Genomic DNA, 27,856 nt, shown 5'->3' on the forward strand with positions numbered 1-27,856 from the left:
TCTGCGCTTTCATTCATTATAATTTTTTTTTTATTTATTTTTACCCTTTTCCGCCCTTTCTCCCCCCGAATCCTTCCCCACCCCTTCCTTCCCCTTCCCCCCCTCCCCGCCGCCTCCAACTTCTGCTTCGGGGACGGAGCCGGCGGCGACTATGGGGCCGCGGGCGCTGCTGCTCTGCCTGGCCGCTGGTGGGTGGCGCCGGGGCCCTATAGGGGATTTGGGGTGGCGCCGGGTCCTATAGGGGATTTGGGGTTGTGCCGGGTCCTATAGGGGATTTGGGGTGGCTCTGGGTCTTATATGGGACGTGGGGTGGCACTGGGATCTCTGTGTCCCTATAAGGGATGTGGGGTGGCTCTGGGTCCTATAGGGGATTTGGGGTGGCACCAGGTCCTGTAGGGGACGTGGGGTGGCTCTGGGTCCTATAGGGGACGTGGGGTGGCTCTGGGTCTTATATGGGACGTGGGGTGGCACTGGGATCTCTGGGTCCCTATAAGGGATGTGGGGTGGCTCTGGGTCCTATAGGGGATTTGGGGTGGCATCAGGTCCTGTAGGGGATTTGGGGTGGCTCTGGGTCCTATAGGGGACGTGGGGTGGCTCTGGGTCCCTATAGGGAACTTGGGGTGGTGCTAGGTCCTATAGCGGATTTGGGGTGGCACCAGGTCTTATATGAGACGTGGGGTGGCACTGAGATCTCTGTGTCCCTATAAGGGATGTGGGGTGGCTCTGGGTCCTATAGGGGACGTGGGGTAGCTCTGGGTCCTATAGGGGATGTGGGGTGGCTCTAGGTCCCTATAGGGAACATGGGGTAGTGCCAGGTCTTATAGGGGATTTGGGGTGGCACCAGGTCCTGTAGGGGATTTGGGGTGGCTTTGGGTCCTGTAGGGGATTTGGGATGTCTCTGGGTCCTATAGGGGATTTGGGGTGGCTCTGGTTCCCATAGGGAACATGGGGTGGTGCCAGGTCCTATAGGGGATTTGGGGTGTCTCTGGGTCCTATAGGGGATTTGGGGTGGCACCAGGTCCTGCAGGGGACATGGGGTGGCGCTGGGATCTCTGTGTCCCTATAAGGGATGTGGGGTCACTCTGGGTCCTATAGGGGATGTGGGGTGGCTCTGGGTCCCTATAGGGAACATGGGGTGGTGCCAGGTCCTATAGGGGATTTGGGGTGGCACCAGGTCTTATATGGGACGTGGGGTGGCACTGAGATCTCTGTGTCCCTATAAGGGATGTGGGGTGGCTCTGGGTCCTATAGGGGATGTGGGGTGGCACCGGCAGCTCTGGATTCCTTTAGGGGATTTGGGGTGGGGCCGGGTCCTACAGGGGACATGGGGTGGCTCTGGGTCTTACGGGGGATGTGGGGTGGCACCAGGAGCTCTGGATCCCTATAGGGGATGTGGGGTGGCACCGTGTCCTATAGGGGATATGGGGTGGCACTGGGAGCTTTGTGACCCTATAGGGGACATGGGGTGGCTCTGAGTCCCTATAGGGGATGAGAGGTTGCACCAGGAGCTCTGGGTCCTATAGGGGACATGGGATTGCACCGGGTCCTTATAGGGGACATGGGGTGGCGCTGGGTCCTATAGGGGGTGTTGGGTGGTGTCAGGAGCTTTGTGACCCTACAGGGGACGTGGGGTGGCTCTGGGTCCTATAAGGGATGTGGGATGGTGCCGTGAGCTCCGAGTCACTATAGAGGATGTGGTGTGGCTCTGGGTCCTATGGGGGATGGGGGGTGGCACCGGGAACTCTGTGTCCCTATAGGGGATGTGGTGTGGCACCAGGAGCTCTAGGTCCCTATAGGGGAGGTGGGGTGGCTCTGGGTCCTATAGGGGATGTGGGGTGACAATGGGAGCTCAGGGTCCTATAGGGGACATGGGGTAGCACTGGGGCCCTATAAGGGATTTGGGGTGGCTCTGGGTCTTACAGGGGACATGGGGTTGCACCTGTACCTGGAGGTCCTATAGGGGATGTGGGGTGGCTCTGGGACTTGGGGGTCCTATAGGGGACGGGAGGTGGCACTGGAAGCTCTGTCACCCCATGGGAGTAGCACCAGGAGCTCTGTGTCCCTATAGGGGACATAGGGTGGCGCCAGAGCTCTGTGTCCCTATAGGGGATGTGGGGTGGCACTGGAAGCTCTGTGTCCTATGGGGGATGTGGGGTGGGACTGGGATCTGGGGGTCCTATAGGGGATGTGGGGTGGGTCTGGGTGCTATAGGGGACGTGGGGTAAGTCTAGGTCCTATGGGGGACGTGGGGTGGCTCTGGGAGTTCCGTGTCCCTATAGGGGACATAGGGTGGCACTAGGTCCTATAAGGGACATGGGGTGGGACCAGGACTTGGGGGTCCTATAGGGGACGTGGGGCGGCACTAAGTCCTATAGGGGCCATGGGGTGGGACCAGGACTTGGAGGTCCTATAGGGGACGTGGGGCGGCACTAGGTCCTATAGGGGACGTGGGGTGGCACTAGGTCTTATAGGAGCCATGGGGTGAGACCAGGACTTGGGGGTCCTATAGGGGATGTGGGGTGGCACTAGGTCCTACAAGGGACATGGAGTGGGACCAGGACTTGGAGGTCCTATAGGGGTCATGGGGTGGCAGTAGGTCCTATAGGGGCCATGGGGTGGGACCAGGACTTGGGAGTCCTATAGGGGACGTGGGGTGGCACTAGGTCCTATAGGGGACGTGGGGTGGGACCAGGACTTGGAGGTCCTATAGGGGACATGGTGTGTCTCTATGTCCTATAGGGGCCATGGGGTGGGACCAGGACTTGGGGGTCCTATAGGGGACGTGGGGTGGCACTAGGTCCTATGGGGGCCATGGGGTGGGACCAGGACTTGGAGGTCCTATAGGGGACGTGGGGTGGGAGTAGGTCCTATAGGGGCCATGGGGTGGGACCAGGACTTGGGGGTCTTATAGGGGATGTGGGGTGGCACTAGGTCCTATAGGGGCCATGGGGTGGGACCAGGACTTGGGGGTCTTATAGGGGATGTGGGGTGGCACTAGGTCCTATAGGGGCCATGGAGTGGGACCAGGACGTGGAGGTCCTATAGGGGTCATGGGGTGTCACTAGGTGCTATAGGGGCCATGGGGTGGGACCAGGACGTGGAGGTCCTATAGGGGCCATGGGGTGGCACTAGGTCCTATAGGGGCCATGGGGTGGGACCAGGACTTGGGGGTCCTATAGGGGACGTGGGGCGGCACTAGGTCCTACAGGGGACATGGGGCGGCACTAGGTCCTATAGGGGACATGGGGTGGCACTAGGTCCTACAGGGGCCATGGGGTGGGACCAGGATGTAGGGGTCCTACAGGGGACATGGGGTGGCACTAGGTCCTATAGGGGCCATGGAGCGGGACCAGGCCGTGGGGGTCCTATAGGGGACATGGGGTGGCCCCAGGAGCTCCGTGTCCCCAATGTCCCCCCCCAGCGCTCTCCTCCTGCCACGGCCCCGGCGTGGACGAGGACACGGTGACCGTCTTCCGCGGGGACGCCGCGGGGGCCTTCGGGCACAGCGTGGCCCAGTTCGGCACCACCGATGACGGCGGGTGAGCACCGGGGTTGGGGACGAAGGACCCCATGGTAGACCCCCAAATCCTCTTTTTTTCACCCCAAAATCCTCTTTTTTCCACCCCCAAAATCCTCTTTTTTCAGCCCCAAATCCTCCTTTTTCACCCCCAAATTCTCTTCTTTTCACCCCCAAATCCTCCTTTTTCACCCCCAAATCCTCTTCTTTTCACCCCCAAATCCTCCTTTTTCACTCCCAAATCCTCTTTTTTCACCCCAAAATCCTCTTTTTTTTATCCCCAAATCCTCTTTTTTCACCCCAAATCCTCTTTTGTCACCCCCAAATCATTCTTTTTCACCCCAAAATCCTCTTTTTTTTACCCCAAAATCTTCTTTTTTTCACCCCCAAATCCTCTTTTTTTTCACCCCCAAATCCTCTTTTTTTCACCCCAATCCTCTTTTTTTCACCCCCAAATACTCTTTTTTTCACCCCCAAATCCTGTTTTTTTCATCCCCCAAATTCTCTTTTTTTCCCCAAAATCCTCTTTTTTTCACCTCCAAATCCTCTTTTTTCACCCCAAATCCTCTTTTTTTCACCGCAAAATCCTCCTTTTTCACCCCTTAATTCTCCTTTTTCACCCCCAAATCCTCTTTGTTTTTCACCCCCAAATCCTCTTTGTTTTTCACCCCCAAATCCTCTTTGTTTTTCACCCCCAAATCCTCTTTTTTTATCTCCAAAATCCTCTTTTTTTCACCCCCAAATCCTTTTTTCAGCCCCAAATCCTCTTTTTTCACCCTCAAATCCTTTTTTTCACCCCCAAAATCCTCTTTTTTTCACCCCCCTAATCCTCTTTTTTCACCCCCAAATCCTCTTTTTTCACCCCCAAAGCCTCCTTTTTCACCCCCAAATCATTTTTTTACCCCCCATATCCTCCTTTTTCACCACCAAATCCTCTTTTTTCACCCCAAAATCCTTTTTTCACCCCCAAATCCTCTTTTTTTCACTCCAAAATCCTCTTTTTTCACCCCAAAATCCTTTTTTCACCCCCAAATCCTCTTTTTTTCACTCCAAAATCCTCTTTTTTCACCCCAAAATCCTTTTTTCACCCCCAATTCTTCTTTTTTTCACTCTCAAATCCTTTTTTTTTTTTCACTTCCAAATCCGCTTTTTTTTTTACCCCCAAATGCTCTTTTTTTCACCCCTAAAATCCTCTGTTTTCACCCCAAAAATCCCCCGCCCCGCAGGATCCTGGTGGGCGCCCCGCTGCAGAGGTCGGGGACGATTTTCCGGTGCCGGCCCCGCTCCGGGAGCTGCCAGGAGGTGGACGTCACCGGTGAGGACCCCCGGTTGTCCCCCCCCCAACCCCGACCCCAAAAATGGACATTTTGGGTCCCCGAGGGTCTCACCCCGCGTCTCTGTAGGGTCGCCGAAGGCGGTCAACTCGTCCATGGGGTTGACGGTGGCCGCGGGGGACGACGGGGTCCTGGTGAGTGTCGGAGGGGGGTGGCGGGGGGATTTCACCCCAAATTGGGCTGTTCGGGGCGATATCGAGGGTTTTTCACCCAAAATGGGTTCATTTGGGGTGGTATCAAGAAGATTTCACCCCAAATCGGTCCATTTGGGGTGATACCAAAGGGTTTTTCACCCGAAGTTGGTCTGTTTGGGGTGGTATCAAGGGTTTTTCACCCAAAATAGGTCCACATAGGGTGATATCATGGAGATTTCACCCAAACTTGGTCCTTTTATGGTGATATCAAGGTGATTTCACCCCAAATTTGTTCATTGGGGTGATATCAAGGAGATTTCACCCAAAATTGGTCCATCCGGGATGCTATCAAGGAAATTTCACCCCAAATTTGTTCTTCTGGGGTTATATCAAGGGCTTTTCACCCCAAATCGGTCTATTTCTGGTGATATCAAGGGGTTTTCACCCAAAATGGGTCCATCTGGGATGATATCGAGGAGATTTTACCCAAACTTGGTCCATTTCTGGTGATATCAAGGGGATTCCACCCCAAATTTGTCCTTCTGAGGTGATATCAAGGGTTTTTTTCACACAAAATTGATCGATTTAGGGCGGTATAAGGAGGTTTCACCCCAAATTGGTCCATTTCTGGTAATATTAAGGAGATTTCACCCAAAATTGGTCTCTTTGGGGTGATATCAAATGTTTTTCACCCCAAATTGGTCCATCTGGGTGATATCAAGAGTTTTTCACCCCATTTGATTTTTGGGGTCTCCCCACTGGTTTTTGGGGTCTCCCTGCTGATTTTTGTGTCTCCCTGTTGATTTCTGGCATCTTCCTGCTGATTTTTGGGGTCTCCCCGATGATTTTTGGGTCTCCCCGCTGTTTTTTGGGGTCTCCCTGCTGGTTTTTGGGTCTCCCCACTGTTTTTCAGGGTCTCCCCATTGATTTTTGGGGTCTCCCCGCTGATTTTCGGGGTCTCCCTGTTGATTTCTGGTGTCTCCCTGCTGATTTTGGGGTCTCCCTGTTCATTTCTGGCATCTTCCTGCTGATTTTTTGGGTCTCCCCACTGATTTTTGGGGTCTCCCCACTGATTTTTGGGTCTCCCCGCTGATTTCTGGGATCTCCCTGCTGATTTTTGGGTCTCCCCGCTGATTTTCGGGGTCCCCCTGTTGATTTCTGGTGTCTCCCTGCTGATTGTTGGGGTCTCCCCGCTGATTTCTGGGATCTCCCCGCTGATTTTGGGGGTTTCCCCGCTGAGTTTTGGGGTCTCCCTGTTCATTTCTGGCGTCTTCCTGCTGATTTTTGGGGTCTCCCCGCTGGTTTTGGGGTCTCCCCGCTGGTTTCTGGGGTCTCCCCACTGATTTTGGCATCTCCCCACTGATTTTTGGGTCTCCCTGTTGATTTCTGGTGTCTCCCCGCTGATTTTTGGGGTCTCCCCACTGATTTTTGGGTCTCCCTGCTGATTTTTGGGATCTCCCCACTGATTTTTGGGGTCTCCCCACTGATTTCTGGGATCTCCCCGCTGATTTTTGGGCCTCCCTGCTGATTTCTGGGATCTCCCCACTGATTTTTGGGGTCTCCCCACTGATTTTTGGGGTCTCCTCACTGATTTTCGGGGTCTCCTCGCTGATTTCTGGGATCTCCCCGCTGATTTTTGGGTCTCCCTGCTGATTTCTGGGATCTCCCCACTGATTTTTGGGGTCTCCCCACTGATTTCTGGGATCTCCCCACTGATTTCTGGGATCTCCCCACTGATTTTTGGGGTCTCCCCACTGATTTTTGGGGTCTCCCCGCTGATTTCTGGGATCTCCCCGCTGATTTTTGGGTCTCCCCGATGATTTTCGGGGTCCCCCTGTTGATTTCTGGTGTCTCCCTGCTGATTGTTGGGGTCTCCCCACTGATTTTTGGGGTCTCCCCAATGACTTTTGGGGTCTCCCCGCTGATTTTTGGGTCTCCCTGTTGATTTCTGGCATCTCCCTGCTGGTTTTTGGGGTCTCCCTGCTGATTTTCGGGGCCTCCCCGCTGATTTTCGGGGTCTCCCTGCCCCCCCGACCCCAGGCGTGCGGCCCCACGGTGCCCCAAGCCTGCGGGGAGAACCTCCACCTCAACGGCTTCTGCGTCCTCCTCGACGCCAACCTCCAGCAGCTCCAACGCCTCCCGGCCTCCCAACCAGGTACGGGGTGGGGGTGGGGGGGGACACCGAGGGTGGGACGCGTCGGGGACGTCCCCGTTGGCCACGGGGACATCGCTGTGGTCCCTCCAGGGTGCCCCAAACGTTCTTCAGACGTGGCGCTCCTCATCGATGGCTCGGGGAGCATCGGCGACTGGGAGTTCCAGACGATGAAGACCTTCATTGCCGAGGTGATGAAGAGGTTCCAGGGCATGGACACGCAGGTACCGCCCGCCCGGGTGGCCCTTCAGGTTCTTCGTCCCCGCCGTGTCCTCCCGGGGTTCTTCTGCTCCTCTTGGCGTCGCGTGGGGGGGTCTTCGTGACGGGGTGAGGTGGTGGGGGTTCTTCTTCTGGTGGTGTTCTCCCATGGTTCCTTACGATGGGGTCTTCTGGTTGGGTTCTCCCATGGTTCCTCACGTTGGGGTGATGCTTTGGGGTCTTCTTCTGTTTGTCTTCTCCCATGGTTCCTCACGATGGGGTCTTCTGGTTGTCTTCTCCCATGGTTCCACACAATGGGACCTTCTGGTGGTGTTCTCCCATGGTTCTTCACCATGGGGGTCTTCTGGTTGGGTTCTCCCATGGTTCCTCGTGATGGGGTGATGGTTCCTCACATTGGGGTCTTCTTCTGGTTGTCTTCTCCCATAGCTCCTCAAAATGGGGTCTTCTGGTTGGGTTCTCCCATGGTTCCTCTTGATGGGGGTCTTCTGGTTGGGTTCTCCCATGCTTCCTCACGTTGGGGTGACACGTTGGGGTCTTCTTCTGGTTGTCTTCTCCCATGGTTCCTCACGATGGGGTCTTCTGGTTGGGTTCTCCCATGGTTCCTCATGTTGGGGTGGTCACGTTGGGGTCTTCTGGTTGGGTTCTCCCATGGTTCCTTGTGATGCATTGGGGTCTTCTTCTGGTTGTCTTCTCCCATGGTTCCTCACGATGGGGTCTTCTGGTTGGGTTCTCCCATGGTTCCTCACGATGGGGTCTTCTGGTTGGGTTCTCCCATGGTTCCTCACGCTGGGGTGACGCGCTGGGGGCCTTCTTCTGGTTGTCCTCCCCTTGCAGTTTGCCCTCACCCAGTTCTCCGACAAGATCGTGGAGCACTTCAACTTCGAGACCTTCCGGAGGTCCCCGGACCCCATCCGTCTGGTGAGGAAGGTCCAGCAGCTCCGAGGCTTCACCTTCACCGCCTCGGCCATCCAGAAAGTTCTGTGAGTCCCGCGGCTCTGTCCCAGCCGCGAAGGTCCAAACCCCCCCCCCTCCCCCACCCCGGGGTCCCTCACCCTGGCGTCCTCCGTCTCCTGGTGCAGGACGGAGACGTTTCGGCCCGGCAAAGGGGGGCGAGAAGACGCCAGCAAGGTCCTCATCGTCGTCACGGACGGGAAGAAGTTCCGGGACCGGCTGACCTACGAGGACGTCATCCCGTTGGCCAACAGCATGGGGGTGACGCGCTACGCCATCGGGGTGAGGGGCCTGGCTGACCAAAGCCACCGGCGTCCGTCCCGGAACGTCTCCGTCCAGCCACCCAACCAGTCCCGGGCGTTCTAGAACATCTCCAGAACATCTCCGCCTGTCCCCAAACAGCTCCATCCGTCCATCCAACCACTCCCAGATGTTCTAGAACATCTCCATCCACCCCAAAACAGCTCCATCTATCCATCCAACCATTTTCAGATGTTCTAGAACACCTCCAGAACATCTCCACCCATCCCAAAACATCTCACCCGTCCACCCAACCACTCCCAGATGTTCTAGAACGTCTCCAAAACGTCTCCAACCATCCATCCAACCTCTCCCAGATGTTCTAGAACACCTCCAGAACATCCCCACCCATCCCAAAACACCTCACCCACCCACCCAACCACTCCCAGATGTCCTCAGACACCTCCAGAACATCTCCATCCATCCACCCAACCACTCCCAGATGTTCTAGAACACCTCCAGAACATCCCCACCCATCCCAAAACATCTCCATCCATCCACCCAGCTGCTCCCAGATGTTCTAGAACATCTCCAGAACATCTCCATCCATCCATCCAACCTCTCCCAGATGTTCTAGAACATCCCCACCCATCCCAAAACCTCTCCATCCATCCACCCAACCACTTCCAGATGTTCTAGAACACCTCCAGAACATCCCCATCCATCCCAAAACCTCTCCATCCACCCACCCAACCACTCCCAGATGTTCTAGAACGCCTCCAGAACGTCCCCACCCACCCGCCCCTCCCTCCACCCACCTCAAAACTTCTAACCCACCTCCAAACCCCCCCCACCCCCCCACCCCAAACCATCTCCCTCCGCCCCCCCCACCCCCAAACCTCTCCCCCCCCACCCCCCTCACCCCCCCCAACCCCACCCCCACCCCCACCCCACCCCCGCCCGCAGGTGGGCGACACCTTCCGGCAGCCCGACGCCGTGGCCGAGCTCCACGCCATCGCCTCGGCACCCCCCGAGGACCACGTCTTCCGTGTGGACAACTTCGACGCCCTGCAGGGCATCCAGAACCAGCTGCAGGAGAAGATCTTCGCCATCGAGGGTACCCGGGGGGGGCTTCGGGGGTTGGGGGGGGGGACCCCAAAACCAACCGTCACCCTTGGGTGCCCCCCCCCCCCAGGCACCCAGTCCGCCCTCGGCAGCTCCTTCCAGCTGGAGATGGCCCAGGAGGGCTTCAGCGCCCTGCTCACCCCCGTGAGTGTCCCCCGCCCGCCCCGCGCCCCCCGCCCCCCGCCCCTCCCCCCCCCAACCGGTCCCCTCCCGGTCCGTACTGGTGCAGGAGGGGCCCGTACTGGGAGCGGTGGGCGCCTACGACTGGTCCGGAGGGGTCTTCGTCTACGGCCCCGGCGGGAAGCCCACCTTCGTCAACGCCTCCCGAGGCGCCTGGGACATGAGCGATGCCTACCTGGGTGAGGGGCGGGGGGGGGGGCGGGGGGTCCTATGGGGGGGGGGGGGCTTGGGGGCGTCGGGGTCACTGGGGGGGGTCTTGGGGTCACCGGGGGGGGCTTGGGGACGTCGGTGTCCCCATGGGGGTCTTGGGGGCTTTGGGGTCCCCATGGGGGTCTTGGGGGTGTCAGGGTCACCGTGGGGGGTTTGGGGGCGTCAGGGTCACTGGGGGTCTTGGTGTCCCCATGGGGGTCTTGGGGGTCTTGGTGTCACCATGGGGGTCTTGGGGGTCTTGGGGTCGGTCCTCGTGCAGGTCTTGGGGGCGTTGGGGTCACTGGGGGAGGGGGGGGTCTTGGGGTCACCAGGGGGGGGCTTGGGGGCGTCGGTGGCCCCATGGGGGTCTTGGGTGTCTTGGGGGTGTCGGGGTCACCGGGGGGGGGTCTTGGTGTCCCCATTGGGGGTCTTGGGGGTGTTGGTGTCCCAGTGGGGGTCCTGGGGGTCTTGGGGTCCTCGTGGGAGCCTTGGGGGTGTTGGGGGTCACCGGGGGGGGGGGGTCTTGGGGTCACCGGGGGGGGCTTGGGGACGTCGGTGTCCCCGTGGGGGTCTTTGGGGCATTGGTGTCCCCATGGAGGTCTTGGGGATGTTGGGGTCCCCATGGGGGTCTTGGGGTCCCCATGGGGGTCTTGGGGGCTTTGGGGTCCCCATGGGGGTCTTGGGGGTGTCGGTTTCCCCATGGGGGCTTTGGGGTCCCCACGGGGGCCTTAGGGTTGGTGCTGTCCTCCCGGGGGTCCCCACATGGGGCCGGGGACTTTGGGGTCCCCCCGGGGGTCCCGGGGGACGTCAGGGCTCTTGGGGCCTCACGTTCCCGGGGTTCTCGTCACCACCCCCCAACCCCCCGGGCCCCTCGGTGCCCCCCCCGCGAGCCCCCCCTGGGGACATCGGCATCCCCCCGCGAGACCCCCTGGGGGGGGGCCACCGCCCCAACCCCCCCCCCCATGGGACGCCCCCCCTGACCCCGCCGTGCCCAGGCTACGCGGCCGAGTCCCTGTCCCTGGGGGGCAGCCGGGCGCTGGCGCTGGGGGCCCCCCGCTACGGCCACGTCGGCCGCCTCCTCCTCTTCGGCCTCCGCCGCGGCCCCACGGACACCTGGGAGCTCCTGGCCGACGCCGTGGGGCAGCAGGTAAAGGGGGGGGGGCCTCGGGGGGGGGGGAGACCCCCGGTGACCCCCCCCCCCCACCCCGCTGACCCCGCTGCCCGCAGGTGGGCTCCTACTTCGGGGCGTCCCTGTGCGCCCTGGCCCCCCGGGGGGACGGCTCGGCGAAGGCGCTGCTGGTGGGGGCCCCCATGTTCTACGGGGACGGCAGCGGGGGGCGCGTGGTCGTCTGCGGGCTGCCGCCGGAGGTAGGGGGCGCGGCACGGCCCCGCCCGGCCCCAAAGCGGCCCCAAAGCCGCCCCAGATCAACCCAACCCAAATCGACCCCAAATCCACCAACCCGACCCCAAATCAACCCCAAATCAACCCAACCCCAAATCGACCCCAAATCCACCAACCCAACCCCAAATCCACCAACTCAACCCCAAATCAACCCCAAATCAAACCAACCCCAAATCAACCCCAAATCGACCCCAAATCAACCCAACCCAACCCCAAATCCACCAACCCAAATCCAACTCGACCAACTCGACCCCAAATCCACCACCCCGACCCCAAATCGACCCCAAATCAACCCAACCCAAATCAACCCCAAATCGACCAACCCGACCCCAAATCGACCAACCCGACCCCAAATCCACCAACCCGACCCCAAATCAACCCCAAATCAACCCAAATCGACCCCAAATCCACCAGCCCGACCCCAAATCCACCAACCCGACTCCAAATCCACCAACCCGACCCCAAATCAACCCCAAATCAACCCAAATCGACCCCAAATCCACCAGCCCGACCCCAAATCCACCAACCCGACCCCAAATCAACCCCAAATCAACCCAAATCGACCCCAAATTGACCAACCCAACCCCAAATCAACCAACAAAACCCAACAAACCCAATCCCAAATCGACCAACCCAACCCAAATAAACCCCCAAAAAACCCTCAGCCCCACCCAACCCGCCCCATCCAACCCAGCCCTAATTACCCCAGCCCTAATTACCCCAGCCCTAATTAACCTGCCCCACCCCACCCAACCCAACCCAACCCAACCCCAACCAACCCACCCCACCCCCACCCCACCCAACCCAACTCGACCCAACCCCAATTAACCCAACAGCCCCCCCTCAACCCAACCCAACCCAACCCGTCCCATCCAACCCAGCCCTAATTAACCCAGCCCTAATTAACCCAGCCCTAATTGACCCAGCCCTAATTGACCCAGCCCTAATTGACCCAGCCCTAATTGACCCAGCCCTAATTAACCCAACCCAACCCGACCCCACCCCAACTACCCCACCCCACACCCACCCCACCCAACCCAACACACCCAACCCGACCCAACTCAACTCAACCCAACCAACCCAAATCAACCCAACCCAATCCAACCTACTCCATCCAACCCAGCCCTAATTAACCCAGCCCTAATTAACCCAATCCAACCCAGCCCTAATTAACCCACCCCAACCCACTCCATCCAACCCAGCCCTAATTAACCCAGCCTAAATTAACCCACCCCAACCCACCCGACCCCACCCCAACCAACCCACTCCAACCCATCCCAACCCCACCCAGCCCTAATTAACCCAGCCCTAATTAACCCAGCCCTAATTAACCCAGCCCATCCCACCCAACTCAACCCAACCCAACCACCCCAACCCAATCCAACTCAACCCAAATTAACCCAACCCAACCCACCCCATCCAACCCAGCCCTAATTGACCCAGCCCTAATTAACCCAGCCCTAATTAACCCAGCCCTAATTAATCCAACAAAACCCACCCGACCCTACCCCACCCCACCCAACCCAACCACCCCAACCCAACCCAGATTAACCCAACCCAACCCGCCCCATCCAACCCAGCCCTAATTAAACCAGCCCTAATTAACCCAACACAACCCACCGCATCCAACCCAGCCCTAATTAACCCAGCCCTAATTAATCCAACCCAACCCAACCCACCTGACCCCACCCCAACCAACCCACCCCACCCAACCCAACCCAACCACCCCAACCCAACCCAACCCAACCCCAATTAACCCAACCCAACCCGCCCCATCTGACCCAGCCCTAATTAACCCAGCCCTAATTAACCCAGCCCTAATTAATCCAACCCAACCCACCTGACCCCACCCCAACCAACCCACCCCACCCCCACCCCACCCCACCCAACCCAACACACCCAACCCAACCCGTCCCATCCGACCCAGCCCTAATTAACCCAGCCCTAATTAACCCAGCCCAACCAACCCAACCACCCCAACCCAAATAAACCCAACCCAACCCAACTCAACCCCAATTAACCCAACCCAACCCGCCCCATCCAACCCAGCCCTAATTAACCCAGCCCTAATTAACCCAGCCCTAATTAACCCACCCCATCCCACCCAAAACAACCCAACCACCCCAACCCAATCCAACTCAACCCAAATTAACCCAACCCAACCCACCCCATCCAACCCAGCCCTAATTGACCCAGCCCTAATTAATCCAACAAAACCCACCCGACCCTACCCCACCCCACCCAACCCAACCACCCCAACCCAACCCAGATTAACCCAACCCAACCCGCCCCATCCAACCCAGCCCTAATTAAACCAGCCCTAATTAACCCAGCCCTAATTAACCCACCCCACCCAACCCAACCCCAATCAACCCACCCCACCCCACCCAACCCACCCAACCCAACGCAACCACCCCAACCCAACCCAACTCAACCCAAATTAACCCAACCCAACCCGCCCCATCCGACCCAGCCCTAATTAACCCAGCCCTAATTAATCCAACCCAACCCACACGACCCCACCCCACCCAACCCAACCCAGCCACCCCAACCCAACGCAACCCAACCCGCCCCATCCGACCCAGCCCTAATTAACCCAGCCCTAATTAACCCCCCCTAATTAACCCCCCCCCCCCGCAGGCCAGGGTGCTGCGCTGCCCGCGCACGCTGCAGGGCCAGCCCGGCCACCCCCTGGGGCGCTTCGGGGCCAGCCTCAGCCGCCTGGGGGACGTGGACGGCGACGGCTGGCACGACGTGGCCGTGGGCGCCCCCATGGAGGACGAGCACCGCGGGGCCGTCTACGTCTTCCGGGGGGAGGAGGGCGGCGTCGCCGCGCACTACAGCCAGGTGGGGGCCCGGGGGGGACCCTTGGGTTCTGGGGGTGGGTTGGGTGCTGGGGAGAACTTGGGTGCTGGGGGTGGTTTGGGTGCTGGGGAGAACTTGGGTGCTGGGGGGGGGGTTGAGTGGTGGGGAGAACTTGGGTGCTGGGGAGAACTTGGGTGCTGGAGACCCCTTGGGTGCTGGAGACACCTTGGGTGGTGGGGGTGGGTTGGGTGCTGGGGAGAACTTGGGTGCTGGGGAGAACTTGGGTGGTGGGGAAGTCTTGGGTGCTAGAGGTGGCTTGGGTGGTGGAGACACCTTGGGTGGTGGAGAACCTTGGGTGCTGGAGGTGGCTTGGGTGCTGGAGAGAACTTGGGTGCGGGAGACATCTTGGGTGGTGGGGGTGGGTTGGGTGGTGGGGAGAACTTGGGTGCTGGAGACATCTTGGGTGGTGGAGACATCTTGGGTACTGGGGAAGCCTTGGGTGCTGGAGGCATCTTGGGTGGTGGGGACCCTTGGGTGCTGGGGGTGGGTTGGGTGCTGGGGGTGGGTTGAGTGGTGGGGAGAACTTGGGTGCAGGAGACATCTTGGGTGGTGGGGAAGCCTTGGGTGCTGGAGGTGCCTTGGGTGGTGGAGGCATCTTGGGTGGTGGAGAACCTTGGGTGCTGGGGGTGGGTTGGGTGGTGGGGAGAACTTGGGTGGTGGGGAGAACTTGGGTGCAGGAGACATCTTGGGTGGTGGAGACATCTTGGGTGCTGGGGAAGCCTTGGGTGGTGGAGGCATCTTGGGTGGTGGAGAACCTCGGGTGCTGGAGATACCTTGGTGGTGGGGAACCTTGGGTGGTTGAGGTGGGTTGGGTGCCGGAGGGAACTTGGGTGCCGGAGGGAACTTGGGTGCTGGGGGCATCTTGGGTGCTGGGGGCATCTTAGGTGGTGGAGACATCTTGGATGCTGGAGAGAATTTGGGTGGTGTAGAACCTTGGGTAGTGGAGACCCCTTGGGTGCGGGAGACCCCTTGGTGCGGGAGACCCCTTGGGTGCGGGAGACCCCTTGGGTGCGGGAGACATCTTGGGTGGTGGGGAAGTCTTGGGTGCTGGAGGGAATTTGGGTGGTGGAGACATCTTGGGTGGTGGAGACCCCTTGGGTGCTGGAGAGAACTTGGGTGGTGGAGACACCTTGGGCGCTGGGAACATCTTGGGTGGTGGGGACGCCTCGGGTGCTGGAGACGTCTTGGGTGCTGGAGGTAATTTGGGTGCTGGAGAACGTTGGGTGCTGGAGAACCTCAGGTCCCGGAGGCACGTTGGGTGCCGGAGGCATCTTGGGTGCCGGGGACGTTTTGGGTGCCGGAGACCCCCCCCGCCGGGACGCCGGGGTCCCCTCACCCCCCACCCACCCCCCGCAGCGCATCGCGGGCGCCCGCTTCCCCAGCGGGCCGCGCCACTTCGGGCAGGCGCTGAGCGGCGGCCGGGACCTGACGGGGGACAGGCTGCCGGACGTGGCCGTGGGCGCCCAGGGCCAGGTCCTGCTGCTCAGGTGGGACCCCCGCCCCCACCCCGGGGACCTCCCCCACCCACCCCCACCCCCACCCCCCACCCCGACGTCCCACGGCTCGGCGCCGCCAGGGTCCCCGCCGCTGCTCCGGGTGCGCGTGGAGGTGGCTTTCCGGCCCCCGGAGGTCCCCACGACCGCCTTCGAGTGCCGGGAGGAGGAGGAGGAGAAGGAGGAGGGCAAGGAGGTGGCCGTGGCCGAGGTCTGCTTCGTGGCCACCAAGAAGACCCCCGACAACTTCGGTGAGACCCCGCCCCCAAGCTGGGCGCCCCAGGGGGTCCGGCCGGGCAACCCCAGGCCCCCTCCAGGTGGCCCTAAGGGGCCCAGGAGCCCACGGGGCCTCCGAAACCCCCTCCAGATGGCCCCAAAACCCTCCCGAAAGCCATGTGACCTCCTAAACCCTTCTAGATGCCCCCCCAAGAACCTCCTAAACCCCCTCCAGATGTCCTCACCACCCCCAAGAGCCTCTCAAAACCCTCCCAAAATCCATGTGGCCTCCTAAACCCCTTCTAGATGCCCCCCAAAACCCCCAAGAGCCTCCCAAAACCCCCTCCAGATGTCCCCAAAACACTCCAGATCTCCACGTGGCCTCCTAAACCCCCTCCAGATGCCCTCAGCACCCCCAAGAGCCTCCCACAACCCCCTCCAGATGCCCTCAACCCCTCCACAACCCCACGGGGCCTCCCCAAACCCCCTCCAGATGCCTCCAAAACTCTCCCGAAATCCACGTGGCCTCCTAAACCCCTTCTAGATGTCCCCCAAACCCTCAGAACCCTCCCAACCCCCTCCAGATGTCCTCAACACCCCCAAGAGCCTCCCAAAACCCCTCCTGATGCCCTCAACCCCCTCCACAACCCCATGTGGCCTCCTAAACCCCTTCCAGATGCCCTCAATACCCCCAAGAGCCTCCTAAACCCCCTCCAGATGCCTCCAAAACCCTCCCGAAAGCCACGTGGCCTCCTAAACCCCTTCTAGGTGCCCCCCCAAACCCTCAGGACCCTCCTAAACCCCCTCCAGATGCCCTCAACCCCTCCACAACCCCACCAGGTCTACCAAAACCTCCTCCAGATGCCTCCAAAACCCTCCCGAAATCCACGTGGCCTCCCAAACCCCTTCTAGATGCCCCCCAAAACCCCCAAGAGCCTCCTAAACCCCCTCCAGATGTCCTCACCACCCCCAAGAGCCTCCCAAAACCCCCTCCAGATGCCCTCAACCCCTCCACAACCCCATGTGGCCTCCTAAACCCCCTCCAGATGTCCTCAAGACCCCCTAGAGCCTCCCAAAACCCCTCCAGATGTCCTCACCACCCCCAAGAGCCTCTCAAAACTCTCCCAAAATCCACGTGGCCTCCCAAACCCCTTCTAGATGCCCCCCATAACCCTCAAGAAGTCCTTGGGGCCTCCAAAACCCCCTCCAGATGCCCCCAACCCCCTCCAGACACCCCCAAACCCCCTTGAGATGCCCTCAAGACCCCCCAAACCCCCTCCAGATGCCCCCCAACCCCCTCCCCAACCCCCCACCCCCCAAAACCTCCCCTCCCATTCCCCCCATAACCCCCCCATCCCCACGCCCTTCCCCCCAACCCCTTCCCCCCACCCCCCAACCCCCCAACCCGTCACCTCCCCCGCAGGCACCCAGCTCTCCGTCACCCTGCGCTACCAGGCCACCCTGGACCCCGGGCGGGCCATGCGCCGCGCCGCCTTCCCCGGGGCGCCACCGGCCTCAACGGGACCCTGCGGGTGGGCGTCGGGCGCCACTGCCAGGCCTTCTCCATCAGACTCACGGTGTGTGTGTGGGGGGGGGCGGGGGGCACGGGGGGGGCGGCGGGGTCCCCCGTGCCTCCTGCGGCGCCGTCGGTCCCCTGGGGGCTCAACGGGCTTTGTCGTGGTGCTCATCGGCCTCTTCTTTATTTCCTCTTCCTCTTCTTTTCTTCGTCTTCTTCTTCTTCGTCTTCTTCATCTTCTTCCTCTTTTTCTTCATCTTCTTTTCTTCTTCATCTTCTTCCTCTTCTTCCTCTTCTTCTTCCTCTTCTTCTTCCTCTTCTTCTTCCTCTTCTTCTTCCTCTTCTTCTTCCTCTTCTCTTTCTTCTCCGTCTCTGTCTCTGTCTCTGTCTCCGTCTCCGTCTCCGTCTCCTTCTCCTTCGTCTGCTTCTCCGTCTTCTTCATCTTCTTCATCTTCATTTCTTCTTCTTTGTCTTTTCTTCTTCTTCTCCTCCTTCTCCTTTCTTCTTCTTCTTCCTCTTCTTCTTCCTCTTCTTCTTCCTCTTCCCCTTCTTCTTCCCCTTCATCTTTTCTTCTTCTCCTTCTTCTTCTTCATCTTCGTCTCCTTTTCTTCGTCTTCTTCGTCTTCTTCGTCTTCATCGTCTTCTTCGTCTTCTTCGTCTTCTTTTCTTCTTCTTCTTCCTCTTCTTTTCTTCTTCTTCTTCCTCTTTTTCTTCCTCTTTTTCTTCCTCTTTTTCTTCCTCTTCTTCTTCCTCTTCTTCTTCCTCTTCTTCTTCCTCTTCATCATCTTCGTCTTCTTCCTCTTCTTCTTCCTCTTCTTCTTCCTCTTCTTCTTCCTCTTCATCATCTTCGTCTTCTTCATCTTCTTCTTCATTTCTTCTTCTTTGTCTTTTCTTCTTCTACTCCTTCTCCTTTCTTCTTCCTCTTCTTCCTCTTCTTCTTCTTCTTCCTCTTCTTCTTCGTCGTCGTCTTCTCCATTTCCTCCTTCTCTTCTTCCTCTTCTTCCTCTTCTTCCTCTTCTTCCTCTTCTTCCTCTTCTTCCTCTTCTTCCTCTTCTTCCTCTTCTTCCTCTTCTTCCTCTTCTTCCTCTTCTTCCTCCTCTCTCCTTCCTCCTCCTCCCCCCCCCATCTCCCCCCCCCCCGGGGGCGCGGGGCAGGGCTGCCCTCGGGACACGCTGACCCCCCTGGGGCTGCGCCTGGGCTACGAGGCCACCGGGGACCCCCTGGAGGTGGCCGCGGGGCTGCGCCCGGCGCTGAGCCGGGACTCGGAGACGGAGACCGTGGGCACGGTGAGGGGGGGGGATTTGGGGGGAGGGGTTGGGGGGGCTGGGGGGGTTGGGGATTTTTGGGGGGATTGGGGGTGTTGGGGGTTTTGGGGGGTTTTGGGAGGGGGTTGGGGGGATTTGGGGTGGGGGTTGGGGGGAGGATTTGGGGAGGGATTTCAGGGGGGGATTTCGGGGGATTTTGGGGTGGGGGGATTGGGGGGATTTGGGGGGATTTGGGGGAGGGATTTTGGGGTGAGGATTTGGGGTGGGGATTTTGGGGGGATTTGGGGTGGGGGACTCGGGGGGATTTCAGGGGGATTTTGGGGCGGATTTGGGGTGAAGATTTTGGGGGGGGACTCGGGACCGGGGGGATTTGGGGGGTGGGGCACTGGAGGTGGGATTTGGGGAGGGATTTGGGGGGATTATGGGGGGAGGACTCGGGGGGATTTGGGGTTGGGGGGGTTGGGGGGTTTAGGGGAGGGATTCGGGGGGATTTGGGGTGGGGATTTTGGGGGGGGGATTTGGGGTGGGATTCAGGGGGAGATTTGGGTGGGGATTGGGGGATTTGGGGTTGGGATTTCAGGGGGATTTTGGGGGGGGGGATTTGGGGTGAGGATTTGGGGGGGGGGGGCGACAAACGGCCGCGTCCCCCCCCGTCCCCCCCGTCCCCCCGTCCCCCCCAGCTGCCCTTCGAGAAGAACTGCGGGGCCGACGCCGTCTGCCAGGACGCCCTGCGGCTCTCCTGCGGCTTCTCGGGGTACCGGCCCCCGCCCCCCGACCCCCCACCCCGGGGACCCCCGGCGGGTGTCCCCCCCCACCCCACCCCAAAACCCACCCCCGCCCCCCCCCCCAGGCTGGAGGAGGTGGTGGTGGGCCTCGCCGAGGCCGTGGACGTCCGCGTCACCCTGGGGAACCGCGGGGAGGACTCGTACGGGGCCCGCGTCCGCCTGCTGCACCCCGAGGCCCTCTCCTACCGCAGGGCCCGGGTCCTCCAGGTACCCCCGGGGGGGCCCCCACCCCCAGATCCGCCCCCCCCCCACCACCCCCAGACCCCCCCCATCCCCCCCACACCCCTAAGACCCCCCGAGACCCCCCCCCCAAGGGGCTCCCGGGACCCCCAGAAAGCCGTCGGCGAGGCCTCGGGGCCTGCGGGAGGCCCTGGGGCTTCCTGAGCCCCCCCCCAAAATACCTCCAGGTGCCCCCCGAACCCCACCCCAACCCCCCCCAGATGCCCTCAGGACCCCCCTGAACCCCCCAGATGCCCTCAGGACCACCCTGAATCCCCCACAGATGCCCTCAGGACCCCCTGAACCCCAGATGCCCTCAAGACCCCCCAAACCCCTTCCAGATACCCCCAAGACCCAATCAAACCCCCTCAGAAACCCCCAAACCCACCCGAACCCCCCCCAGATGCCCTCAGGACCCCCTGAACTTCCCCCAGATGCCCTCAAGACCCCTCTGAACCCCTCCAGACACCCCCTCCAGATGCCCTTAAGACCCCCCTGAACCCCCTCCCGATGCCCCCAAACCCAACCCCAACCCCCTCCAGATGGCCTCTAGACCCCTCGAACCCCCTCGAGACCCCCAAAAACCCTCCAGATGCCCTCAAGACCCCCCCAACCCCCTCTAGATGCCCCCCAACCCCTTCCGATACCCTCCAGTCCCCCAAACCCCTTCCAGACACCCCCAAACCCACCTGAACCCCCTCAAGACCCCCCAAACCCACCCCAAACCCGCTCCAGATGCAACTCCCTCCAGGTGCCCCCCAAACCCACCCGAACCACCTCAAGACCCCCCAAACCCCCTCCAGATGCCCTCAGGACCCCTCAAACTCCCTCCAGATGGCCCCCCAAACCCCCCCAAATCCCCTCAAGACCCCTGAAACCCACCTGAACCCTCTCCAGATGCCCCCCAAACTCACCCCAACCCCCTCCAGATGCCCCCTCAAGACTCCCCAAACCCCTCTCCAGACACCCCCAGGAACCCCCAAACCCTCCAGATGCCCTCCAGTCCCCCCAAATCCCTTCCAGATACCCCCAAACCCAATCAAACCCCCTCAAAACCCCCCAAACCCACCCCAAAGACCCTCCAGATGCCCCAAGACCCCCCAAAACCCCCCCCAGATGCCCTCAGGACCCCTCCAGACACCCCCTCGAGATGCCTTTAAGACCCCCAAACCCCCTCCCGATGCCCCCAAACCCAACCCCAACCCTCTCCAGATGGCCTCTAGACCCCTCGAACCCCCTCGAGACCCCCTGAACCCCTTCCAGATACCCTCAAGACCCCCCCCAAACCCCCTCCAGGTGCCCCCAAGAACCCACCCAAACCTCCTCAAGACCCCCCAAACCCACCCCAAACCCACCCCAAGCCCCCTCCAGATGCCCTCAGGACCCCCAAACTCCCTCCAGGTGCCCCCCCAAACCCACCCAAATCCCCTCAAGACCCCCCAAACCCACCCCAAACCCCCTCCAGATGCCCTCAAGACCCCCCTAAACCCCCTCCAGGTGCCCCCAAGAACCCCCAAAGCCCCTCAAGACCCCCCAAACCCACCCCAACCCCCTCCAGATGCTCTCAAGACCCCCCAAACCCCCTCCAGACGCCCCCCAAACCCACCCCAAGCCCCCCAACCCCCTTCCCCCAACCCCTTCCCACCACCCCGACCCCCTCCCTCCTCCACCAACCTCCCCTCCCCTCCCCTCCCCCTCCCCCCAACCCCCTCCCCCTCCCTCCCAAACCCCTCCCCCTCCCCCCAAGCCCCCCCTCACCCACCCACCCACCCCCCCAGTCCCGCCGGCGGTCGCCGTCCCTGCGCTGCAGCTCAGAGCCGGCGGCGGGCGGGCGCCGCAGCACCCTCTGCCTCGTCAACCCCCCCGTCCTGCGCCCCGACGACGAGGTGAGGGGGGGTCCCCCGGCTGTCCCCTCCCCCACCCCGCGTCCCCCCTCCCCATTCCGGGGGCGCCGCCGAGAAGCTGAGCCCCCCCCCCCCCCCCAAAAGGTGACGTTCGCCGTCACGCTGGACGTGCCCCACGGCGCCGAGCTGGGGGACGCCTTGGAGGTGGTGGCCAAGGCCGGCAGGTGAGGGGGCGGGGCTTGGGGGGGGGGGACGGCGATGACGTCACGTGACGTCACGCGAGGTCACGCGACGTCACGTGACGTCACGGCGCAGCGACAACGCGGCGGGGGACGGCCCGGAGGAGCGCGCCCGCGTGCCGGTGGCCTACAGCGTCCTGCTGGTGCTCGCCAGGTAGCGGGGCCACCGCGGGGCGTCCCCGGGCCACCAGCAGGGGGCCTCGGCCCCAGCGCCCCCCCCCCCACGTGACCCTTGACCCCAAGACCCCACCCCACGTGTCCCATGTCCCATTGACCCACCCAACGCGCCCCATTGACCCCAAGAAAACCCCACCCCACACATCCCTTGTCCCATTGACCCCCCCAATGTGTCCCCACCCAACGCTCCCATTGACCCCAAGACCCCACCCAACGCACCCCTTGACCCCAACCCCCCCAATGTGTCCCTTGACCCCGATGTCCCCCTCAACTTGTCCCGTGTCCCCAAGACCCCACCCAACCCCCCAACGCGCCCCTTGACCCCAAGACCCTACCCAACGTGGCCCGTGTCCCATCGACCCACCCAACGCGCCCCTTGACCCCAAGACCCCACCCAATGTGTTCCTTGACCCCGATGTCCCCCCCAACTTGTCCCATGTCCCCAAGACCCCACCCAACGCCCCCTTGTCCCATTGACCCCCCCAATGCATCCCTTGACCCCAAGACCCCACCCAATGTGCCCAAAGTCCCCAAGATGCCACCCAAGAGATTCGTGGTCCCCAACGCGCCCCTTGACCCTGATGCCCCCAACATGACCCCGATGTCCCCCCCAACGTGACCCTTGACCCCAAGACCCCACCCAACGTATCTCACGTCCCATTGACCCCCCCAACGCGCCCCTTGACCCCAAGACCCCACCCAATGTGTCCCTTGACCCCAAAACCCCCCCCCAACTTGTCCCATGACCCCAAGACCCCACCCAACGCGTCCCTTGTCCCCAAGACCCCCTCAACATGTCCTTTGACCCCAAGACCCTACCCAACATGTCCCATGTCCCGAAACCCCACCCAACATCCCTTGACCCCAATGTCCCCCCCAACGCGTCCCTTGACCCCAACCCCCCCCCAACGCGTCCCTTGACCCCAGACCCCACCCAACACGTCCCATGTCCCCAAGACCCCACCCAACGTATCTCTTGACCCATTGACCCCCCAATGCGCCCCTTGACCCCAAGACCCCCCCCAACGCGCCCCTTGACCCCAATGTGCCCCCCAACATGCCCCATGTCCCCAAGATGCCACCCAACGCGTCCCTTGTCCCATTGACCCCCCCGACACGTGTCCTTTGACCCCAAGACCCCCCAACACATCCCATGTCCCATTGACCCCACCCAACGTCCTTTGACCCCAAACCCCCCCAACATGTCCCATGTCCCCAAGAACCCACCCAACGTGTCCCATGTCCCCAAGATGCCCCCCAACGTGTCCCCAACGTGTCCCATTGACCCACCCAACGCCTCCCTTGACCCCAACCCCCCCACCGCCCCCCATGACCCCAACCCCCCCCCCCCCACCGCCCCCGTGACCCCGATGTCCCCCCCCAACGCGTCCCTTGTCCCCCCCCCCCCCCCCCCCCCCCCGCAGCCTCCCCGGACTCCACCGCCTACGCCAACGTCTCCACGCGGCCGGGGGCCCCCGCAGCGCCCCCGTGCACCACCGCTATGAGGTGAGGGCCCCACCCCCACCCCCGTGGCCACGCCCCCTCCGGGGAGGCCACGCCCACCTCGGCCACGCCCCCCTCTGGGGAGGCCACGCCCACCTGGGCCACGCCCACATCCCCCCCCCAGGTGCAGGTGCTGGGCCGGCGCGGCCCCCCTCGCCGTCACCTTCCTGGTGCCCGTGGCGCTGGGCGGGGCCCAGCTGTGGGCGGGGCTGGAGGCGGAGCCCCCGCAGGTAACGCCCCCCTCCAGGCCACGCCCACTGCCCCCCGCTGTCCCCCATGTCCCCGATGTCCCCAATCCCCCCCGATGTCCCCAATGTCCCCCCAATGTCCCCCTGTCCCTCTGTGTCCCCCCATGTCCCCCCACGCCCCCCGATGTCCTCAATGTCCCCAAATCTCCCCACCGACCCCAAATGTCCCCAAATGTCCCCAAATGTCCCCAAATGTCCCCCACGTCCCCTTGTCCTCCGTGTCCCCCAGTGTCCCCCCGTCCCTATATGTCCCCCCGATGTCCCCCCATGGCCCCCCAATGTCCCCGATGTCCCCATTGACCCCAAACGTCCCCCAATGTCCCCAATATCCCCCAACGACCCCCCAATGTCCCCGATGTCCCCTTTTGCCCCCAATGTCCCATTGTCCCCAACATCCCCCAATGTCCCCATTGTCCCCATTACCCTCGATGTCCCCATTGTCCCCAAATGTCCCCAAATGTCCCCAAATGTCCCCAAATGTCCCCCAAATGTCCCCCCGCTGTCCCATTGTCCTCCTGACGTCCCCGATGTCCCCATTGACCCCATTGTCCCCCAATGTCCCCAATACCCCCAAGTGTCCCCCCACTGTCCCCATTACCCTCAATGTCCCCAATGTCCCCAAATGTCCCCAAATGTCCCCAAATGTCCCCAAATGTCCCCAAATGTCCCCAAATGTTCCCCGCTGTCCCCAAATGTCCCCAAATGTCCCCAAATGTCCCCAAATGTCTCCCCGCTGTCCCCAAATGTCCCCAAATATCCCCCAATGTCCCCAAATGTCCCCAAACGTCCCCAAATGTCCCCCCGCTGTCCCCAAATGTCCCCCCAATGTCCCCAAATGTCCCCAAACGTCCCCAAATGTCCCCAAACGTCCCCAAACGTCCCCAAATGTCCCCCCAAATGTCTCTAAATGTCCCCAAATGTCCCCTGCTGTCCCCCCACTGTCCCCCAATGTCCCCAAATGTCCCCAATGTCCCCAAACGCCCCCCACTGTCCCCTCCCCCCCGCCCAGGGCCTGCAGTGCCAGCACGTCGCCGACCACCCGGGGGTCCCCGACTTCGCCGCCCGCCTGCGCCAGCACCCGGTGGTGGTGAGCCCCGCCCCCCTCGGGACACGCCCCCTCAGGCCACGCCCCCTGAAGCCCCGCCCCTCGTCCCCGCCCCCCGAGGCCCCGCCCCTGACCCCGCCCCCCCCCAGGACTGCGCCGTGGCCGCCTGCCGGGAGCTGCGCTGCGGGGTGGGGGCGCTGGAGCCCCCCAGAGCCTGGCCTTCAGCCTGGGGGGGAGCCTGGCCCTGGATTGGCTGCTGGAGGTCAGGGGGCGGGGCCTCGGGGGCGGGGCCTGGGGGGCGGGGCCTGGGGGCGGGGCTACGGGGTTATGGGGTTATGGGGTTATGGGGTTATGGGGTTATGGGGTTATGGGGTTACGGGGTTATGTGTTATGGGGTTATGGGGTTACGGGGGTTGGGTGGGTTATGGGGTTGGTGGGGTTATGGGGTTATGGGGTTACGGGGCTATGGGGTTATGGGGCTGTAGGGTGGGGGTGTGGGGTGGGGGTGTGGGGTTATGGGGTGGGGTTGGGGGGTGGGGTTGTGGGGGGGTCAGGTTATGGGGTGGGGGTGTGGGGGTTGGGGTGGGGTTATGGGGTGGGGGGGTGGGGTTGTGGGTTATAGGGTCGGGTGGAATTATGGGGTGGGGGGTTATGGGGTTATGGGGTTGTGGGGGTTATGGGGTGGGGTGTGGGGCTGGGTTGTAGGGTGGAGTTACGGGGTGGGGTTGTGGGGTGGGGATGTGGGGTGGAGCTGTGGGGCAGGGTTATGGGGTGGGGGGTTATGGGGTTGTGGGGTGGGGTTATGGGGTCCGGTTCTGAGGTGGGGGTGGGGTTGGGCTGCGGGGTTGAGTTCTGGGGCTGGGTTATGGGGTGGGGGTGTGGGGCTGGGTTGTGGGGTGGGGGTGTGGGGTGGGGGGTGGGGTGGGGGTGCCGGGCAGGAATGTGGGGTGGTGGGATTGAGTTGTGGGGTGGGGTTGTGGGGCCGGGCAATGGGGTCGGGTTGTGGGGTGGGAATTGGGGTTGTGGGGTGAGGTTATGGGGGTCAGGCCATGGGGCAGGAGTTATGGGGTCAGCCCATGGGGCCAGGTTATGGGGTCAGGCCATGGGGTCAGGCCACGGGGGCAGGCTATGGGGCAGGAGTTATGGGGTCAGGCTATGGGGCAGGCCATGGGGCAGGAGTTATGGGGTCAGGAGTTATGGGGCAGGAGTTATGGGGTCAGGCTATGGGGCAGGAGTTACGGGGTCTGGATAGGGTCGGGTTATGGGGTCAGGCCATGGGGCAGCCCATGGGGCAGGCCGTGGGGCACCCCCCGCCCCTATGGGGCACCCCCCGGCCCTGCCCCACGGCCGCCCCCGCCCCGGCCCAGGTGGGGCTGCCCAGGCGGCCCTGCAGAGCTCGGCCCGGCTGCACTACGAGGAGCGGCGCTACCGCAACGCCGGGGGGCGCGGGGGCTGCAGGTGGGGCTGGGGGGCATATGGGGGGGGGGGGGGGCCGATATATGGGGGGGGACCCCAATATATGGGGGGGGAGGACACCCAAATATTTGGGGGGAGGGGGGGACACCCAAATATATGGGGTGATGGGGGGGACCCAAATATATGGGGTGAGGGGGGGACCCAAATATATGGGGTGATGGGGGGGGGACCCCAATATATGGGGTGAGGGGGGACCCAAATATATGGGGTGAGGGGGGGGACCCAAATATATGGGGGGGGGACCCCAAATATATGGGGAGGGGGGACCCCAATATATGGGGAGGGGGGGGACCCAAATATATGGGGTGAGGGGGGGACCCCAATATATGGGGGGAGGGGGGGACCCCAATGTGTGGGGTGAGGGGGGGGACCGAAATATATGGGGGTGAGGGGGGACCCAAATGTGTGGGGTGAGGGGGGGACCCTGATATATGGGGGGGGGGGGGACACCCAAATATATGGGGGGAGGGGGGGACCCCAATGTGTGGGGTGATGGGGAGGGGGTCCCAAATCTGTGGGGCTGGGGGGGTGGGAGCAGTGGGGTCTGGCCCTGCCGTGTCTGGCCCTGGGGGTCCCTATGGGGCCGCCCCCCGCGTGGGTCCCTATGGGGCTGCCCCCCAAGTGCAGATCTATGGGGCCGCCCCCCATATGTGTCCCCATGGGGCCCCCCCATAACTGCGGATCTATGGGGCCACCCCCAAGTGTGGGTCCCTATGGGGCCGCCCCATATGTGTCCCTATGGGGCCGCCCCCATAAGCGGGGGTCGCTATGGGGGCCGCCCCCCACGTGTGGGTCCCCGTGGGGCAGGTGCGGACGGAGCTGGAGCGCCGGGCCCCCCCCCGGCCCCTGCCCCTGGTGCTGGGGGGCAGCGCGGGGGCTGCTGCTGCTGGCGCTGCTGGCGCTGGGGCTGCGGCAGGTGAGGGGCGGGGCCTCGCCGGGACACGCCCACCGGGGGCGGGGGCCTGGGTGGCCACGCCCCTTCCTGGCCACGCCGGCCACGCCCCTCGGTCTGACCACGCCCCCTTTGACCACGCTCCCTTTGACCACGCCCCCTTGGTCTGACCACGCTCCCTTTGACCACGCCCCCTTGGTCTGACCACGCCCCTTTGACCACGCCCCTTGGTCTGACCACGCCCCCTTTGACCACGCCGACCACGCCCCTCGGTCTGACCACGCCCCTTTGACCACGCCCCTCGGTCTGACCACGCCCCCTTTGACCACGCCCCCTCGGTCTGACCACGCCCCCTTTGACCACGCCCCCTCGGTCTGACCACGCCCTCTCCCCCCCCCCCCAGCTGGGGTTCTTCAGGCGCCGCTACCAGGAGCTGCTGCAGGGGGCGGCGGGACCCCCCGGGACCCCCGCGGAGCCCCAGGGATGAGGGGGGATGGGGGGCAGATGTGGGGCGGATGGGGGGCAGATGGGGGCTGCTATGGGGCTGGGAGGCTGGGGGGCTGCTATGGGGCTGCTGTGGGGCTGGGGGGCTGCTATGGGGCTGCTATGGGGCTGCTGTGGGGCTGGGGA

The 27,856-nt window shown here is 62.4% G+C and overlaps 1 protein-coding gene across 1 annotated transcript; it reads left to right on the plus strand.

Annotated features, from left to right (window-relative positions):
* ITGAX (integrin subunit alpha X) lies at positions 1 to 27,713 on the plus strand. The gene is given in 30 exon segments (XM_066984244.1): positions 1 to 188; positions 3,422 to 3,539; positions 4,744 to 4,832; positions 4,921 to 4,985; positions 7,026 to 7,140; positions 7,231 to 7,361; positions 8,191 to 8,336; positions 8,436 to 8,589; positions 9,514 to 9,664; positions 9,743 to 9,816; positions 9,902 to 10,031; positions 11,037 to 11,188; positions 11,269 to 11,409; positions 14,084 to 14,290; positions 15,665 to 15,794; positions 15,885 to 16,052; positions 17,441 to 17,598; positions 18,688 to 18,819; positions 19,479 to 19,552; positions 19,649 to 19,790; positions 21,581 to 21,688; positions 21,791 to 21,870; positions 21,962 to 22,039; positions 22,510 to 22,677; positions 23,690 to 23,795; positions 24,823 to 24,900; positions 25,008 to 25,182; positions 27,092 to 27,206; positions 27,208 to 27,250; positions 27,630 to 27,713. Coding segments are annotated over 30 exon segments (3,549 nt in total). The 5' UTR covers positions 1 to 151.
* The last annotated feature ends 143 nt before the right edge of the window (positions 27,714 to 27,856 follow it).

Source organism: Anser cygnoides, chromosome 28 (assembly GCF_040182565.1).
Source record: "Anser cygnoides isolate HZ-2024a breed goose chromosome 28, Taihu_goose_T2T_genome, whole genome shotgun sequence".
In the NCBI taxonomy this organism is placed as follows: Eukaryota; Metazoa; Chordata; class Aves; order Anseriformes; family Anatidae; genus Anser; species Anser cygnoides.